The following is an 18,573-nucleotide window of genomic DNA, read 5'->3' on the forward strand; positions in this document are numbered from 1 at the left end:
ATTTTGCTTGTAAATGAAAAAAGGAAATCATTTCATATTAATCCATACCTATGTATTATTTGTTGAAGCATATCCTCAGTATGGGGCTCAGAGATATTCGATACAATTTGCGATCTGCTAAACGGAAGCTTAGGCAGAAAAATGCGTAATTTCTTTTACGCTTGGTACGATTTGGCAGAACCCCTGCCATATAGTAAACGATTCAGCTCGACGAATTGATGCGTCCCTACCCAGTGTACTTTTTTTCCTCTCTTGGTATGCCTTCCTAAGTATCTATCATGGTATGTATTTCGGATTGGAATAACTTAATACCGACGCGCAATTTTAATTCTATTTGCAAAAAGCGAATTTATTAGAATATTTATCATTACATAAATTGTTTTATCATGTATCATGAAGTGTTTCAATATTGTATAATGTATAAAGCGATTGTATGCTTTCTTCATATGGAATCCCTAATTGCTAAATAAAAATAAGTAAGTATGTATATAATACGGTATATATTTTTACTTCGCTATTAAATATGTACACAAGAAAAAAAATGGCAAACATTTTTGCGTCGTTTGCAATACGTTTGTGTAGGTGAATGTAAGTGGGTGCACAGTTCGTTCTAACGGGTTCGTTTTTTGCGTCGATTTTCTTTGCGGGACGAAATGTGTGCCTCTTGAATCACGTAGTTCAACCGCAGGCCCATTATTCATGTAAAACCATATCCACTAATCGACTAATTATTAATTGGGCTTGGACTTTTAGGGTATATTATTTGTTTCTTCCATACCAACAAACATTAACCTGCTTAGTTAGGTAGCACTTGGCGGCTATTGTTCACAATCTTATCACCTTAATATTTCTTGTTGCTTGTTGGGCGCATTCACTTGAACGTTTCAACTTCAGTAACCATCGTTTCACATGCCTTAGAATTCCTTGTTGCGATTTTGTGTTGCTCTACTCAATGAAGTATTTTTTTTTCGTGGAAATCTGTATTGAATTTTTAATTTTTAAATTGTAAAATAAATAAGTGCGATCACTTAATTTAATAGAGGCAAATAATACACATTTTCCAAAATAAATGCAAAAAAATACTCATTTGTTTTAATTTGTTGAGGAACGTTAGAAAGTACGTGGGAATCGTGATGACTTGAAGATGTGCCAATAATAGGAATGATAATTTGTGCGTGATACTTTATTTGCGCATATTTTTGTACGATTACTTGAAATCAATGTGGGTCTTCATTATCTAGGGATCGAATTCAAACCAAAGTGTATTGCAATGATTATCGAGAAGCATTGCTAAACTTCAGGCGGGTGTTAATTTTTCTTCATTTTGCTCCGAAGCACCAGTCTTTTTATTATCAGCAAATGAATCAAATGATTCGTTTATATGGTCGAAGTAGTTAATATGCCTTCGAACTCGGAATGTATGGATGGGCTGGCTTTTCTGGAGATTATAGAGCTCGTACTGATTCGTACAATTCGTGCGCAACTATCCAGAAGCGGACAGTTTGCGAATGATCCTAGATAAATTGCGGAAGTTAAACTTGCAGACTCACCAACTGTTAATTGATTTCAAAGTCCGATTCGATGAAAAGATGGCAGATGTGGCAGATGATGCCTGATCATGGTTTGCTGGCGAAACTGATAAGGCATATGTGCAACACTAGATGGTTCGAAATCAAATATTAGTATTGATGACGAAGTGACAACTTCGTTTGCAACCTTAGATGGATTGGAGCAGGGTGATGTGCTTTCCAATTTGTCTTTCGCAGTGCATTCGATGGTAGCATGCAAATTCGGAGATCCTACATATGCTCCTACCCGAGAAAAGCTGGAGGGCATATCGATAACTTTTTTTTGTTGAAATGTGAAATAAGTGAAATAATCAATTTTGATTACTTAGGTTGATATTGTTTTGATCGTTTCTATAGTAGAAAAATAGCCTCCGAATATGATTTAGGTTCTTTCCCTAGTAAACTACGGAGGACGTCCATCGTCCTCTACAGCTTAGCGGGAAGTGATGAAACCAAGCTCCAAGCACCAACCACATAGCCGAACTCTCGCAATCTATTTGCAGAACTAACTCTCTCTCATGTGTTGTTTGTACAATGCCAACCAAATAGGATGAGTATTTAGTATTGTCTATCTCCTACTACACACTTGCTTCATCAGCAACTGCGCTTGATTAAGGGTTGTGTGAGGTTTTGGCAGTTGGTCGTCAGAATCCAATCCGACCACATTAGCGAAAAGAGAACGCCACTCGAGTTCAGTTCAATTGAAGTGAAAACTGTCTCAATTTTATCATTTTTTTCCTTTGAATCTTATTCTCATCACTACCAACACTAACATCTTATGAAAAAATCGTCCGCTTTGTAATTGATTTTTTTCCCAGATTCAGACAAAATACAAGTATTTACCCTATTTTCAAATCGCACAATCATAAACATTTATTGGAATGTTATATTTCTGTTGTAGTCGTACAAAAAAAGCCATTTTTTAGAGATTGGGGCATACGGGAAGAACGATCTTTTAATACCAAATTTTTATCTTTTATTTTGTGCGTCAAGCACACAACCATGAGCCATCACTTGTCCTGTGGGTGTCCTACGAAAGGCTGAAACACATAAGGCTGAATGCTCATAAGGCTGAACTCAAAAGGCTGAAATCTTGAAAGGCTGAAAGTCTCAAAAGGCTGAAAGTATCAGAAGGCTGAAACGTATCGAAAGGCTGAAATTGATGGGATGAAATGAATCCAAACCATACGATATGTTGTACCAACTATGTTGAGTGGTTGGATAGTGAATAATTGATAAAGAATAGAGAATAATGAATAAAGAAGAATAAAAAATAAAGAATAATGAATGAAGAATAATGAATAAAGAAGAATAAAAAAAATAAAGAATAAAGAATAAAGAATAAAAAATAAAGAATAAAGAATGAAGAATAAAGAATAAAAAGTAAAGATTGAAGAATAAAGAATAGAGAATAAATAATAAGGAATAAATAATACAGAATAAAGAATAAAGAATAAAGAATGAAGAATAAAGAATAAAGAACAAAAAATACAGAATAAAAAAAGAATAAAGAATAAAGAATAAATAATAGGAATAAAGAATAAAGAATAAAGAATGAAGAATAAAGAATAAAAAATAAAAATAAAAATAAAGAATAAAAACAAAGAATAAAAATAAAGAATAAAAATAAAAAATAAAGAATAAAAAATTATTCATAACGTATAAAGAATAAAAAATTACAGAGACAAAGGAAGGAGGAAAGAAGAAGGAAGAAGAGAGAATGAAGACGGAAGAAGGAGAAGGAAAAAGTTGAAAGATTGAAAAAATAACATAAAAGAAGGAAGAAGGAAAAAGTACGATAAAGATTGAAGAAGGAATAATTATGTAGCAATAAGAAACAAGGAAGAAGGAAGGATGTTCTTTGTTACCGCCATCGTGAGTGACAATGGGTCATCGCTCTCACCGGCAGTCTGGAGGTCGTAGAGAAAAATCGTTCAAAAAGGTCTCTTATATTTTAGTCTTCTTGCCCTCAGATACATTCAATGCATTCTACAAGCATTCATTCAGTGACCCATTCTCACTCCCATTTGACCCATTGTCACCCCCGACGATGAGCTGTATAGACTAAAAAATAAGAATTCCGTATAAAAATTGAAAGACAACAAGAAGTCGCAAGAAGGTTGCGGATCATTTTAGTTTGTGCCCCTATTAACGTCAAATGTGAATTCTTCCACTAAAATTGGTTTCTCACGATTTTTCAGCCTTTCGAGTTTCAGCCTTTTGTTATTTCAGCCTTATGTGGGATTTTTACTTTTTCAGCCTTTCGTGTTCAGCCTTACGAGTTTTCAGCCTTATGTGATTCAGCCTTTCGTGGAAGACCCTGTCCTGTCTTTTCAGATAAGCGTATCCTCCTATTAAATGACGTTGGCAGTTTCACCTTGCAGTCTGCACCCAGAAATGTTCGATTCAAACCGAATTCTGCCAAGACACCGGGAATCCTATTCCACCTGCTGTTTAACTACACAAAGAAGTGATAATACTCTATTGGTGCTATTGATGAAGAATGTGTGTCACATGATCATCGATTTGGTCAAATCATCATCTGCCGTTTAGTTGTGTGTATCGCTTGTTTCTTGCTTGATAACGTTATAAAGTGAATAGACGGTAAATTTGTGTTTGTATTAGAGGCGTAAAAAGTTTCATTTATTGTGTGGTTCTAGATCAGACTAAACGTCTCTTGCACAGTTCTATCGTAGATAGGAAGCGTAAATCCTATTTTACAGCACGATTACGATTTACTAAAGAATGGTCGATAAAAGGGAAAACGTGCGCGCTGGGGAATTTGCAGAGCAAGGAATGTATTTGTTTTATTGATGAATGTTTGCGCTTGTTTTTGCACCTCGCGACTCCATTACGCTAAGCGTATTTGGATTAAGAACCGCGCGCGGGGTCATGTAAAAGCAACAAAATCGGTTCGAATGCTATTACACAAAACAATAATGATACAAGGGGTAAGGTACAAACGTGTGTATGAACGACTTTTATCATACCTGTGTCACGCACTGTGCGTACTTTTCCAGCTCCTTCTGGAGGGTTTTCACCTTGTCCGATTCGTCGCGTAGTAGCCGCTTCAAGTCCTCGATCAGCTGGTTCTGGGTGGTCAGTTGCCGCTCCATCCGGGTCACCTTCTGCTCGAGATCCTGCACCCGGGAGCAGACGTTGTCCGAAGTGACGGGAGCGCCGCCACCGATGGCAGTGGTGCTCGTTCCGTTGTTGGTCGCCAATGTCGATACCTCCGTTGTTCCGGCGGCAGTGTTCGACGTTATGTGGATTGTCTTGGTATTGCGGGTGATCGGTGTCGGTGATATGCTACGGTTACGCAGATTTACACTTACCGGTCGATTGGTACTGGAAGGAGCGACGTCGTTGGCGCCGCTATTAGTGGCACTATCAGACGACGAAATGGCAATCTTGGTTGAAAGGGCAGACATTGACTTAGTCATAACGTTGGTGGTAGTGGTGCTCGTGCTACTACTGCTGTTGGTGGTGCTGTTGCTGCTGGAATGATCAACGCTACTATTGGTTAACAAATGCTGATGGCTGTTGCTGGTCGTCTCCTTTCTACTGGACGCAATCAAGTCGAAGGAACTATTATTGTTAACGTTATTCGCCATACTAGAGGACGTAACATCCGCTACACTCGTCGTAGCGGCCCGTTCGGATAGTCTTGCTCGACCAGAAGCCGATACCGATGTCGAACTGGAGGTGCTAGAGCTCATATGGAACGATTTGGAAATATTGTCGAACGTGGACTCCTGCAGCTCTTGGTGGTGATTGGTTGACGTAGACGTCACGGCATGGTGTTCGGGGGATTTTGATTCGCTCACATTCGGAGAGGTCTTCTTAGCCTGACTTGCTTTCAATTCGTCCATCCATGGTACTTTATGCTTTTCCCACTCTCGAGCTTTCGGCTTGGCAATGAACTCTTCCTCATTACTATTACTATGATGGCTTACATTCAACAGATCCGGCTTGGGCGATTCCGGTTCCGCCCCTTGTGACAACTGATGGAACAATCCCGAATTGCCATTGCTCAACCCATTGCTTGCTGATGACTCTCCAATAACAATTCCTGCTGAAGTAGGAGGCCTTCTCTTCGGTGCCTTCGCTCTATTCGCCCGCATATCTTTCAACACTGATCCTCGCTCGATGCCGCCGAATTCCGATTCCTCTCGTGACAACCTCTCGCCACTCACATTCTTCTCATTGTTGTCAGCCACTTCTGATTTCATTTTACTTCCACCAACACCATCCGTACCATCCTGGACCTTCCCTTCGCTGTTGTTTTTCGACTTCTTATTAAACCCAAATAAATTACCCGTCACACTGGTAATCGATGGACTCTTTTTGATGGGCACTTGGGGTTTCTTGCCCAGCAACGGTGGGGGTGTTGCTTTCTTCTCGTCTAAATTTTCCAGACTCTTGCGTATCTCGGATGTCTTATTGTCCAAACTTTTTCGCGGAGGCTTTTCCGTTATCTGGGATGGCGCCACGGTGGATGCGTTGGCTGCGTTATTCAGCGCCGTCGAGGAGTGATGATTTTCGGTGTTGCGTGTTTCCAGTGACCTCCGGTGAGCGGCTACGTTTCCGACAGTGGGGGAACCAGTCGCTGTGCTGCTGCTATTAGTAGACTCGTTGAGTGAATCCTTCGAACCGAAACTTTCCTTCCGGTAGGCGTTGGTTGTTGCAGACTGATTGTTGTTTTGCTTTCCAATAACCACTTTGTTCGACAGAGGAGGGCGTACAGGTTTGGATTGGAAAGGTTCTTTCACCGGAGAAGCTGAAATGAAACGAACGATGGTTGAAGTGACTAATTATTTTACCAACATCGAACGAACGGTTTTGTGCAAAACGGATTAGCTGAGCCCGCCTCACCAGAGATAAGATAGCGATCACATCGGTAAGCTACTGGGCGTAGATATCAGTGAACTCAGATACTGTTTAATGATGTTCGAAAAATGAAACAAAAATTGACAAACACATCTTACGACTTAATACATTGAAATACATAAGTGAGAAAAGAGAAAACAAATATGTAAATTATAATAGAATATTTTTATTATTCTCTCTTAAATCTACTGTTTTACTCATTCATATTTGGAATTCGTTCAGAATTCTTTTGCATCGCTCAATTTCGTTGACTTTTGAGATCATGTGGTCAGCAAAGCATTGAACATGACTTAACAAAATTCAAAGTTCAGTTCAAGTAAAATTGATTTTCTTTTAGATTCCACATTCAGTACTGGAAAGGGTTATGATGGTCACGCGACAACGAGAGAACGCGCTTTTCGTTCTCAAGCCAACGGTTGTATGATTTTTGTTCTTTGTTGCATGCCAAGCACTCATGAAGAGATAATATAATAAAATAACTATCTAGGTCTGGTTAAGACGAATATGCGTTGCCAGTAGAGGTGTGCGCCGCCGCGCCACGCCGCCGCCGCCGACGGTTTTTGGCACGCCGCCGCCGCCGACATTTTTGCATCGGCGCGCCGCCGTTTAAAATTCTCCACGCCGCTGATTTATAATTTTCCACGCCGATTCAAATTTGAAGAAATCCGTAAAATTTTCAGTGAAAATTCCGAAGAGTCCGTGTAATTTGCTTATAGATCTTTACAACACCACGTTAATTGATCACAAATCATATCGTAATCCCTCAACCCCATAACTGAGGATATCTTACAACAAATGTACGTATGAATTGATATGAAATAATTTCCGCTTTTCTTTCACGAACAAAATATCACATGTCAGTCAAAAAGCCTGGTACGGTTTGGCTGAACCCCGACCATATGCTCTCATTATGTTTTCAGACTTTACTATGGTATACAGCCCAAAGTTATTTGGCCAAGAATGTCATTTGATCGAACAGTTCCTTCGGCTGAAAAAAATCGGTTGGCCGAATAGTTCAATAGTCGAATATGCCTTTTGGCCGAAATAGTCGTTTGGTTGAAAGGGCCATTTGACCGAAATGGACATTCGGTCGAATGTGTCGTACGGCTGAATTGGTCATTTAGGATATTTGGAAGACGTTAACGGGAGATTTTTTTGAATTTCGCTTAAAAAAAATTGATGAATTTCCCCAGAAAATTTCTCAAGTTTGTTCAGAATATTCATTTGGAAATTATTTTCAGATTTTCCACGGGAACTACTTCCAAGTTTCGAGAACTCTTTGGAATTACCAAGAGGAGCTCTTTGGATTTACAAAGGGAAATTATTGGGAATTTACATGAGAATCACTTCAAATTTTTCACGGGAAGTTGTTCCAAACTACAGGAAAGTATTCCAAATATCCATGGAAAGTTCCTATTGAGTTTCTGTTGAGTATTCTTTGAGATTTATACAGAAAATTGTGACTGGTAAAACAGATTTTATGACAGCTTTCATGTTGACTTCCTCAATCTAGATTACTTAAGATGCCTTGTTTTTATTATCACAGAATTCTTTTGGATTTCTTAAGAAAAATCTTTCTATTTTCGATAAGAAATTCTTGAGAAATTCCATTGACCGAAAGCGACAGAATGGGCCATTTGGCCGAAAATGTCATTTTCATGTCAAAAATCTAAATGTCAATGAGTGAACGGGTAATACGGTTAAAAATGGTCACTCTAAGTCGATACTGGCCTTTAGACCAAAAGACATCTAAGAGCATCATTATCGGTCGCGAGCATTTTAATCCTCCGCGCAGCGCTTTCATTTTAGTTTCGTCACTCGTTTCCTATCGGTCGCTATTTTCGGCTTTCAATTTGGTTGCTGTATTCCGTACCGGTGGCGTTTGACAGTTTATCAAATAGCAGCGCTATAACCGCGCTACCAAATTTGGTCACCTGTCAGTCGCGCTACTGTTATAGCAGCGCGTTTAGTAGCGACCGGCTAAGTGTCAAGTAATGATACTGCGCTGCCAAACGGATAATACTCGCGCCCGGTCGTCTTGCTCTAACCAAGTACTATTTAGCAAAACTAAACGTTTAACGGAAACTGTTATCAGGTCAAAACTGGTTTGACCGAAAATATAGATTGGCCGAAAGCAACGTAGAGCCAAAAGGAACATTTGGCCGAACTTGCTAGTAGAGGAGAAGAATGCAGCATGGGCGAGACTGCTGCAACACCGCACGAGGGCGAACGAGGCACGATACAAACGGGCGCGGAACAGACAAAACTCGATTTTCCGGAGGAAAAAGCGCCAGCAGGAAGATCGAGACCGTGAAGAGACGGAGGAACTGTACCGCGCTAATAACGCACGAAAGTTCTATGAGAAGTTGAACCGTTCACGTAAGGGCCACGTGCCACAGCCCGATATGTGTAAGGACATAAACAGGAACCTTCTTACAAACGAGCGTGAGGTGATCCAAAGGTGGCGGCAGCACTACGAAGAGCACCTGAATGGCGATATGGCAGACAACGGTGGCGGTATGGTAATGAACCTAGGAGCACGCGCGCAGGACATGCGACTTCCGGCTCCGAATCTCCAGGAAATCCAGGAGGAGATCGGCCGGCTGAAAAACAACAAAGCTCCTGGAGTTGACCAACTACCAGGAGAGCTGTTTAAACACGGTGGTGAAGCAATGGCTAGAGCGCTGCACTGGGTGATTATCAAGGTTTGGGAGGATGAGGTTCTGCCGCAGGAGTGGATGGAAGGTGTCGTGTGTCCCATCTACAAAAAGGGCGATAAGCTGGATTGTAGCAACTACCGCGCAATCACATTGCTGAACGCCGCCTACTTGGTACTCTCCCAAATTTTATGCCGTCGACTAACACCAATTGCAAGAGAGTTCGTGGGACAGTACCAGGCGGGATTTATGGATGCTCGTGGAGGACCAACGCGCACTGGGAGTTTTTGGCAGGAAAGTGTTGCGTACCATCTATGGTGGGGTGCAGATGGCGGACGGTACGTGGGGGAGGCGAATGAACCACGAGTTGCATCAGCTGTTGGGAAAATCATCTATCATTCACACCGCGAAAATCGGAAGACTGCGGTGGGCCGGGCACGAAGCCAGAATGTCGGACAGTAATCCAGTGAAAATAATTCTCGACGTCCTACGGGAACAAGAAGGCGAGGTGCACAGCGGGCAAGGTGGATCGATCAGGTGGAGGACGACTTGCGGACCCTCCGCAGACTGCGTGGTTGGCGAAGTGCAGCCATGGACCGAGCTGAATGGAGAAGTCTTTTATGTGCAGCACAGGCCACTCCGGCCTTAGTCTGATGATAAATAAATTCTAACAGGTAATTTGGCTGGAAATTCCGTTCGGCTGGAAAAGTCGTTTGACCAAATAGATCATCTGACCAAAAATGTCTTTCGGTAAGAATTGTCATTTGGCAGAAAGAGCCATTTGGCCCAAAAATTTCCTTTCTGCAACCTGCTTTGAAAAGTGTCGTTCGGCTGAAATGATCATTTTGCAAAAATGACGTTTAGCCGAATAGGTCATTTGACAGAAAATGCCGTTTAGCCGAAAGGGTTGTTTTGCAGAAAGGACATTCCTATCAAATTGCTATCCATCAAATGATCTATTCGGTTAAATGATTTTTTGGCCAAATTACCAGTTCGGATGAATCGACTGCTGTGGAATTTGTTTAACAATAGCTGGATCTCGAATCATTGTGCCAAAAGATGAAAGAAGTTGGCATTCTGTTGGTCATGGTCGATGGTTTCGGACTTGGAATCACACCCGGAATCCCTTCTGCGATCCCTTTTAGTTGATGTGGGTGGGTTGAAATCAGAAATGGAGAAAATATGAAATTCAAGTATCACTGACAAATCGAATGCCATCAAGATACCCCGACGAAGAAAAATGATTTTGATAGTGAACAATCGTGTCCCGTCTTAGTCGTCCATAACGTCTTGAACGAATCAACGGAGATGGAAAACAAATCGAGAACTCAAACATTTTATTTTATCGAACACTTTCTGATTTCTGTGCCTTTCAAGACATTTGCTCAAAACTGAAGCATTCTCACAAAACACTGGTGTGAAGAAAGGATCTCGTCCACAGAAATTTGGTGAGAGAATTCCATTATATACACGTAAAAAATAACCTTATATGTTTTGGCAAAAAACCATTCGAAAATACTTATACTCTTCATTATGCTACCTAATGAATGATCCCATATCAAAAAGCTAATAACATTCATTAGCTAATGAAAAGTATAATATATTTAATCAGACTAAGGCCGAAGTGGCCTGTGCGGTATATAAGAGTCTTCTCCATTCGGCTCGGTCCATGGCTACACGTCGCCAACCACGCAGTCTACGGAGGGTCCGCAAGTCATCTTCCACCTGATCGATCCACCTTGCCCGCTGCGCACCTCGCCTTCTTGTACCCGTCGGATCGTTGTCGAGAACCATTTTCACCGGGTTACTGTCCGACATTCTGGCTACGTGCCCGGCCCATCGCAGTCGTCCGATTTTCGCGGTGTGAACGATGGATGGTTCTAGTATAAGTATAAGTCAGATGCAATAGAAGTGCACCTGAATGTGCAATACAGCTATCATCGACTTCGACATTGTTTTGGAATTCAGCTTTCCGATAATTGCAAAACTGATGTAACTATTGAATTGCAGTTAAAAGCATTGCAATTAAGTGGCTTTCAGTCTTCGAACGTCTACTGTACAAAGAAATCCAATGATTCCGAACAATTTTCCGTTGAAATCCAAGGATTTTTTTTGATTGAAATCTACATTTTGAACAATCCTCTACGGGAATTCTAAAGAATTTTTTGGTAAAGTTCCGGAGAATTTATCGTGAATATTCCAGAGAATTATAAATGACTCACCCGTGGAAATTCTTAAGAACTAACTGTTTTATCGTTGGCCATGCCAAACTAGCCATCTTAATTATTCTAGACTGAGAAAGCCAACGTTAAAACACCCATTCTACCAGCCGCACTCTCCTACAATTATGAATAACTGTCTGTGTAAATTTCGAAGAATGCTCAGCAGAAACTCAACCGGAATTTTCCGCGAATTCCCGAAGATTTTCTTGTAGAAGTTAAGAACAATTTCTCGTAAAAATTGTGAAGTTTCTCATGAAAATTGCGGCGATTTTTACGCTTCCAAACCAAATTTTATTTAAGAATTCCAAAAAGCTTCTCTTGGTAATTACAAAGAATTCTCAAAACTTCAATGTAGTTCCCGTGGAAAATCCGAAAATAAATTCCAAATTAAGAAAAAACTTGAAATTTTTTTGGAGAAGTTGGATTTTTCATGCGAAATTCAAAATTTTTTTTTTGAAAATGGAAATCTTGAAAATATCCCGAAAAAATGCATTTTTTTTAAAGAAACGTAATAAAAAAATTGCCACGCCGATTCACGCCGCCGCCGCCGCCGGCTAAAATGGCTTTCGGCGTGACGCCGAAAACGCCGCCGCCGCCGACCAAAATTCTGACAAACGCCGCCGCCGACGAATATAGGACCGGCGCACACCTCTAGTTGCCAGACCACCGATCGCCTGGGAGGGGGGGATTCTGGGGGGTCTAGCGAGGTCCCCTATTAGAGAGGGGGAGAACGGAGTGACGGTTGCTGCAACTGGCAGTACCGAAGAGTCTCCAGTGGTGGTAGGGAGTAGCCCTGCTTGCACGCCCGATGAGCCACTACCAGGGATACGGGTGGTAAGCAGAACACCAACAAGTAGCTTAAACATAGCCTGTTGGTGCTTCGGCAAGCTGTTCGAGTCGCAAGACAAGAACAGGACGCTTTCATCAGGCGTGTAGCGGGAGCAGAGAAGGTAGCCAAAAGTATCCAGACTAAGGCTCTCTCCTCCCCTAGCGGTGTTACTGCGGCCAAAGAGGCGATCGACTCCGCCCTTACGGCCAGCGAGGGCAAGAAAACGCCAAACTCGAAGCGACCCAGACGCGCTACCATAAAGGCAAAACGTCGTCTGGATGGTGCACCGGAGCCCGAAGGGCGTGTGCCCAAGAAGGTGAAAGGCACCAAACAGGCTCAAGTTCACTTGTCAAAAGACGAGTTTGTACAATCCCATTGAATTCCACCACTTAATTGTATCTTGACAGATACGTATTTCGACCTCAACAGTAAGGCCGTCTTCAGTGTCTCGTACTTGACTCGACTGAAGACGAGTCAAGTACGAGACACTGAAGAAGACATGATGACACGTGAAGACATTCCACTAAAAAGCTCAAAATAATTTTCTTAACAAAAAGGCTCAAGTTGCTGAGCCAAAAGCTGTCCACAGCCAGCCATTGATATCCGCCCAAGGGGATGCAAATCGTTGGCAGCTGGTCAGTAGGGTGCGGATGACGAACACCCCTCGACCTGCAAAGAAGGTGAGAGACACAGGCCAGGCCTTGCTGGTGAAAACCGACAAGGACAAGTACGCCGATGTCCTCAAATCGCTGCGAGCGGCTGATAGCCTATCGGCCCTGGGTCAGGATGTGCGCAGCGTCAGACGTTCCAAGAACGGCGAAATGATCTTGGTACTGAAGCGTGGCGCGCAATCCAGCGGGGTAGCGTACAAAAAGCTGACCCAGGAGGTGGGTCTCAAGTCAGGTCGTTGGGTGCGGAAGTGATCCTCCAGTGTAAGCAACTGGACGAGGTCACGACCGCTCAAGACGTCGTCTCTGCCGTCAAAGAGCAGTGCGGCACAGAGGTTAAGCGATCCTCTGTACGTCTAAGAGGGGTACGCAGGTAGCCTATCTCAGTCTACCGGTGGCTGATGCCAAAAAAGTCACTAAGAAAGGGAAGCTGAAGATCGGCTGGTCAGTATGCCCAGTAAGCGTGCTCCAGCCACCTTCAGTGGATAGGTGCTACCGGTGCCTTGAGTTCGGGCACAAGTCTTATGACTGCAAGGGTCCAGACCGAAGCAAGATGTGCCGTCGCTGTGGCGAGGAGGGACACAAGGCGCAGGAATGCGATAAGGCACCTAAGTGCCTCATCTGCGCCAGTAAGAAGCAGGCCCGGAACCATGCTATGGGCGGGCCTGCGTGTCCCTTCGGAGATGCCAATAGGAAAAAGCCGTGCAAGTAACACAGCTGAACCTGAACCACAGTGCATCTGCCCAGCAACTGCTGTGGCAGTCGGTCTCGGAGTCGAGGACCGATGTCGCCCTCCTGTCCGACCCGTACAACGTCCCTGCCGACAATGGCAACTGGGTGGCGGACGGGTCTAGGTCGGCGGCAATCTGCACAACGGGAAGGTACCCGGTTCAAGAGGTTGTACACTCCTCCGCGGAGGGTGTCGCGATAGCCAAGATCAATGGTGTGTTCTATTGTAGCTGCTATGCCCCACCAAGGTGGCCAATAGAACAATTCAACCAGATGATCGACAGGCTATCGTTTGTCAGCCCCGGTCTGGTCTCTGACCTCGACTGGGGGTAGACGAGGGCTACACCCATAGTGATCACTTAGCAATTCGCTTCAAGACTATCTATGGTGTGCAGCAACCGAGGGCGGGTGATCCCTGTCAGGTCCGTGGGTGGAAGTCCTATCACTTCGACAGTGAAGTTTCCACCGCGGTCCTGGGACTGGAGGCCAACACCGACAGTCTAAGTGGGGATGCGCTGGTAGCTGTCCTATCACGCACGTGCGACTCTACTATGCCGAAGAAAGCCCTGCCAAGAAATGGCAGACGATCAGCCTGCTTCAGGACGCAACGAGCCCGCACCGAGGAGGTAAGAGCGGTCCGCCGTGAAGTGTTTCGATCTGCAACACTGGCCCTAAACAAGGCCATTAAGAACAGCAAGAGAGCGTGCTTCGACAACCTGTGCGAGGGTGCCAACGCGATTCCGTGGGGTGACGCCTATAGGATCGTTATGACCAAGACCAAAGGGGGCTCTTCACATCCCGAACGGTCACCGGACCGGTTGGCGCGAGGATTATCGAAGTACTCTTCCCGTCCCGAGCCACAAGTCCCTGGACTCCTGCGTTGTAAGGCGCTGGGAGTGTGGCCGAAATGGTGGCTCCAGTGACGAACGAAGAGTTACTGGCAGTGGCTAATTCCCTTGCGATGAACAAAGCTCCATGGCCTGATGGAATCCCAAACAGTGCACTCAAGTCAGCGATCATAGCGTACCCTAGATGAGTGCCTAGATGAGTGTCGTTTCCTGAGAGATGGAAAAGGCAGAAGTTGGTACTGCGGCCGAAGGCCGGGAAGCCTCCGAGCGACCCATCCGCGTACAGACCAATTTGCCTGATCGACACGACGGGTAAACTGCTCGAGAGAATCATTCTCAACAGACTCACCCCGTACGCATGGAGTACGGATGGCCTGTCGATCAACCAGTTTGGATTTCGGAAGGGTAAATCCACGGTGGACGCTATCAACTCAATGCTAAAGACTGCAGAGGTAGCGATCCAACGGAAAAGGCGAGGGATTCGATACTGTGCCTTGGTGACACTGAACGTGAAGAACGCATTCAATAGCGCAAGCTGGGATGCCATCGCGCTCTCATTACGCCGGCTTAGTCTGCCGGTGAGACTATACCGGATCTTGGAAAGCTACTTCCAGAACCGCATGCTGCTATACGAGACCGATGCCGGTTAAAAAATGTTGCCATTACCGCAGGAGTCCCGCAAGGATCAATCCTGGGCCTGGTACTATGGAACGTGATGTATGACGGGGTTCTGAAGCTGAAATTTCCTCCTGTTGACGATGTAACCCTAGAGGTCTACGGGGAGTCAATTCCCAAAGTAGAACTCATTTTTGGAGATTGTGCTAACGTAAGAACTATATTACATACATTAAACGCGACGCGAGACTGAACACAACACTTATGGTTCTTACAAACGAAAAAGGATTTTCAAAATTTACCTTTTTGTCGACCGGTTTCGGGGTCGACGCTGCCTATCTACAGGACGTGCTAGGACGTGGTCCAACTGGTTATAAAGGGGGGACGATTACACTTTTGTAGTTGACACAGTACACGTCAAAAAGAGATAGCTTCACATTATTTTTGTTTCGTTGCCATTGCCAAACGCGCCGAAAATTATGGTCCGCCTAAGGGAGCATAGAAACACAGCGGAGAATGGCCGTTTCCACGACTCGAGTGTGGCAGCGCACACTGTCGAACTTGGCCACAATATAGATTGGGAACAGACAAAGTTAAAAAAATGCGTAAGGAAGTATTCCCAATTAAACGCTTGGGAATCTCTATACATCACCACTGTCGAACAGCCGCTAATGAATGAAGATGAAGCCCCTATATCATCTTCCCTCTTCCACTTGACGAAACAAAAAATAATGTGATGCTATCTCTTTTCGACGTGTACTGTGCCAAGTACAAAAATGTAATCGTCCGTCTTTGTAACCAGTTGGACCACGTCATGTAGATGGGCAGCATCGAGCCCGAAACTGGTTGACAAAAAGGTAAATTTAAAAAAATCTTTTTCGTTTGTAAGAACCATAAGTGCTGTGTCCAGTCTCGCGTCACGTTTTATGTACCCGAAGTAGAACTAAACGCAGCACACGCGATCAGCACTGTGGCGAGCCCGTAACGCTGGATAGACACCTTTACATGGTGTGTTACAGGGTAAGATCTACCACGGTTACATTGCCAGCTACAGGGACATCCTGACCCAACGAATACTTTCCCCAATATCCAACTCCGTCAACTCCATCAACACTTCCTTCCTTTCCCTAGCTACGGTGAAGATGGGCGTGGCCAGGAGTAGTAATCCTCATGTTTTTGTTATTTTTGTTTAAGACTGGAATCAAGAACCACTCCCTTCTTGATTTCTAATAGCATTCTAGATGAGGATCTCAAAAGTAAAACATGAGTATCACTAGTGTCCAATCTACGAATTACACCGTAACAATGCTAATGCTAATGCACACGCGATCAGCACTGTGGCGGACTGGATGAGTTCGAGAGGCCTCGAGCTCGCTCAACATAAGACGAAGGTGGTTATCGTCAATAACCGTAAGTCGGCACAACATGCAGTTGTTCACGTGGGAGACGTCACGATCACTTCAAAGCGGAGTCTGAAGATTCTTGGGGTCATCATAAACGACAAGCTTACCTTCGGTAGCCATGTCGAATATGCGTGCAAGAAGGCTTCGACTGCTGTGGCGGCATAATCGAGGATGATGTCCAACAGCTCCAAGGTGTGCGCCAGTAGACGTAGGCTACTGACAGGCGTTGCCGCATCTATCCTTAGGTACGGCGGCCCGTCCTGGGCAAAAGAAACTGGGGGTAACCAGTTACCTGCAGAAACTGGAGAGCACCTACCGCTTGATGTGTCTCAAAGTGATATCGGCCTACCGCACGGTATCGAATGACGCATCCTGCCAGTGATGCCAGTCGGGCTGGTCATCCGGGAGACGAGGAGTTTTTTGAGCTACGTGGCACCAGAGGAGCCCGCGAGCGTACCAGGGTGACTTCGGTTGCCAGATGGAAGCGCGTGTAGGATAACTCCTCGAAAGGTAGGTGGACTCACCGGCTGATTCCTAACATATCAAGCTGGGTGGGGAGACCCCATGGGGAAGTTCACTTCCATCTGACACAATTCCTGTCAGGCCATGGCTGTTTCCGACAGTACCACCACAGGTTTGGGCACGCGGAGGTCCCCGTCTGCCCTGACTGCCCAGGTGTTGACGAAACTGCAGAGCACATACTGTTCGTATGTCCTCGCTTCGACGTCGAAAGAAGAGCACTGCTAGACGTTTAGGGCCGGGACACAACTCCAAACCGCGGGCTGTTATGGCAGCCTATAACCATGGAGCACCTAAATGACTTCGAATTGGCGGATGATGTTGCACTCCTCGTGCAACGGCGCTCTGATATGCAGAGTAAGCTCAACGACCTTGCCGAGCGCTCCTCTTCGCCAGGTTTAGTCATCAACGTCAACAAAACCAAATCGTTGGATGTAAACACGGCGACTCCTTCCAGTTTCACAGTAGCCGGGCAACCAGTGGAGAATGTTGAAAGCTTCCAATATCTTGGTAGCCAAATGGCGTCAGACGGCGGTACCAAGATCGACATATGCGCTCTGATCATGAAAGCAAGGGCTGCCTTTGCGAGTTTAAGAAATATCTGGAAAAACAGACAGATAAGTGAACGCACCAAAATACAAATTTTCAACTCTAACGTAAAATCTGTGCTGTCATACGCTAGCGAAACATGGTGTGTATCAGTGGAGAACACTCAACAGCTGCAGGTGTTCATCAACAGATGCCTACGGTATATAATTCGGGCTTGGTGGCCTCACAACTGGATCTCAAACAACGAGCTCCATCGTCGTTGTCACCAGAGGCCGATAGCAACAGAAATTCGGGTTCGGAAGTGGGGCTGGGTTAGCCACACTCTACGTAGAGGCGGAAATGAAATCTGTAAACAAGCATTAGACTGGAACCCAGCGGGACATCGCAGCAGAGGCAGACCCAGAGGCTCATGGCAGCGAAGCCTCAATAAAGAAATAAAAGAAGTCGACAGAAATCTAACCTGGCAACAGGTTAAAGCGATAGCTGGACAACGCTCAGGATGGAGATCTTTCAAGTCAGCCCTTTGCACCACCGGAGGTGTACAGGATCCATAAGTAAGTAAGTAAACACAACTCCGGATAACCAGATAACCAGTCTCGACTGCAACCACTCAGATTGCCTGCAGCTTGCAGAGAATCTGGCGCGCCGAGCAGCAATCGACAAGCAGTACTAACTTGTGATTGGTTAGTTAGAGCGAAAAGCGCCGAACGCGGAGAAGTGTGTGAATGGTCTGTCCATGCAGAGGTAATGGCGCAGCGGGTGGCAACCGAGATCGTCACCTCGAAGCATGGCAGAAGTGCGAATGAATAGGTGTATGCATGGACTGCACACGCCGTGCTGGAAGTAGCGTAGGAATGTTGATTCCTATGACCAGTGGTGCAATTTATCAACAATGCCTGCTGAGTGTGATTCTTTTGTTTTATATTTTTCTCTGCTCCTCTTTGCCTATGAAGGTGCCTTTCAGTCAGCAAGGCAAAGCAGGAGTAGTCTAGCAAACTGATGATCATTCGGCACAAATTTCCTGTCATTGTCTTTCAAGTGATAGTATTCACCCATGCATTTATATAGGGCCGTCG

General features: G+C 44.5%; 1 protein-coding gene across 3 annotated transcripts in view; it reads right to left on the bottom strand.

Annotated features, from left to right (window-relative positions):
• Positions 1-320: 320 nt before the first annotated feature.
• LOC134202528 (SH3 domain-containing kinase-binding protein 1) overlaps positions 321-18,573 on the bottom strand; it is a 96,057-nt gene continuing 77,804 nt past the window's right edge. For all 3 annotated transcript variants that reach the window (XM_062677543.1, XM_062677550.1, XM_062677537.1), the window contains 2 exons: positions 3,888-6,348; positions 321-2,581 (listed from right to left, as the gene is read on the bottom strand). In XM_062677543.1, coding sequence (XP_062533527.1) covers positions 4,553-6,348 — 1,796 coding nt within the window. In that variant the 3' untranslated portion in view covers positions 321-2,581; positions 3,888-4,552. The remainder of the gene's footprint in view (positions 2,582-3,887; positions 6,349-18,573) is intronic.

The sequence above is a fragment of the Armigeres subalbatus genome, chromosome 1 (genome assembly GCF_024139115.2).
Source record: "Armigeres subalbatus isolate Guangzhou_Male chromosome 1, GZ_Asu_2, whole genome shotgun sequence".
Lineage (NCBI taxonomy): Eukaryota > Metazoa > Arthropoda > Insecta > Diptera > Culicidae > Armigeres > Armigeres subalbatus.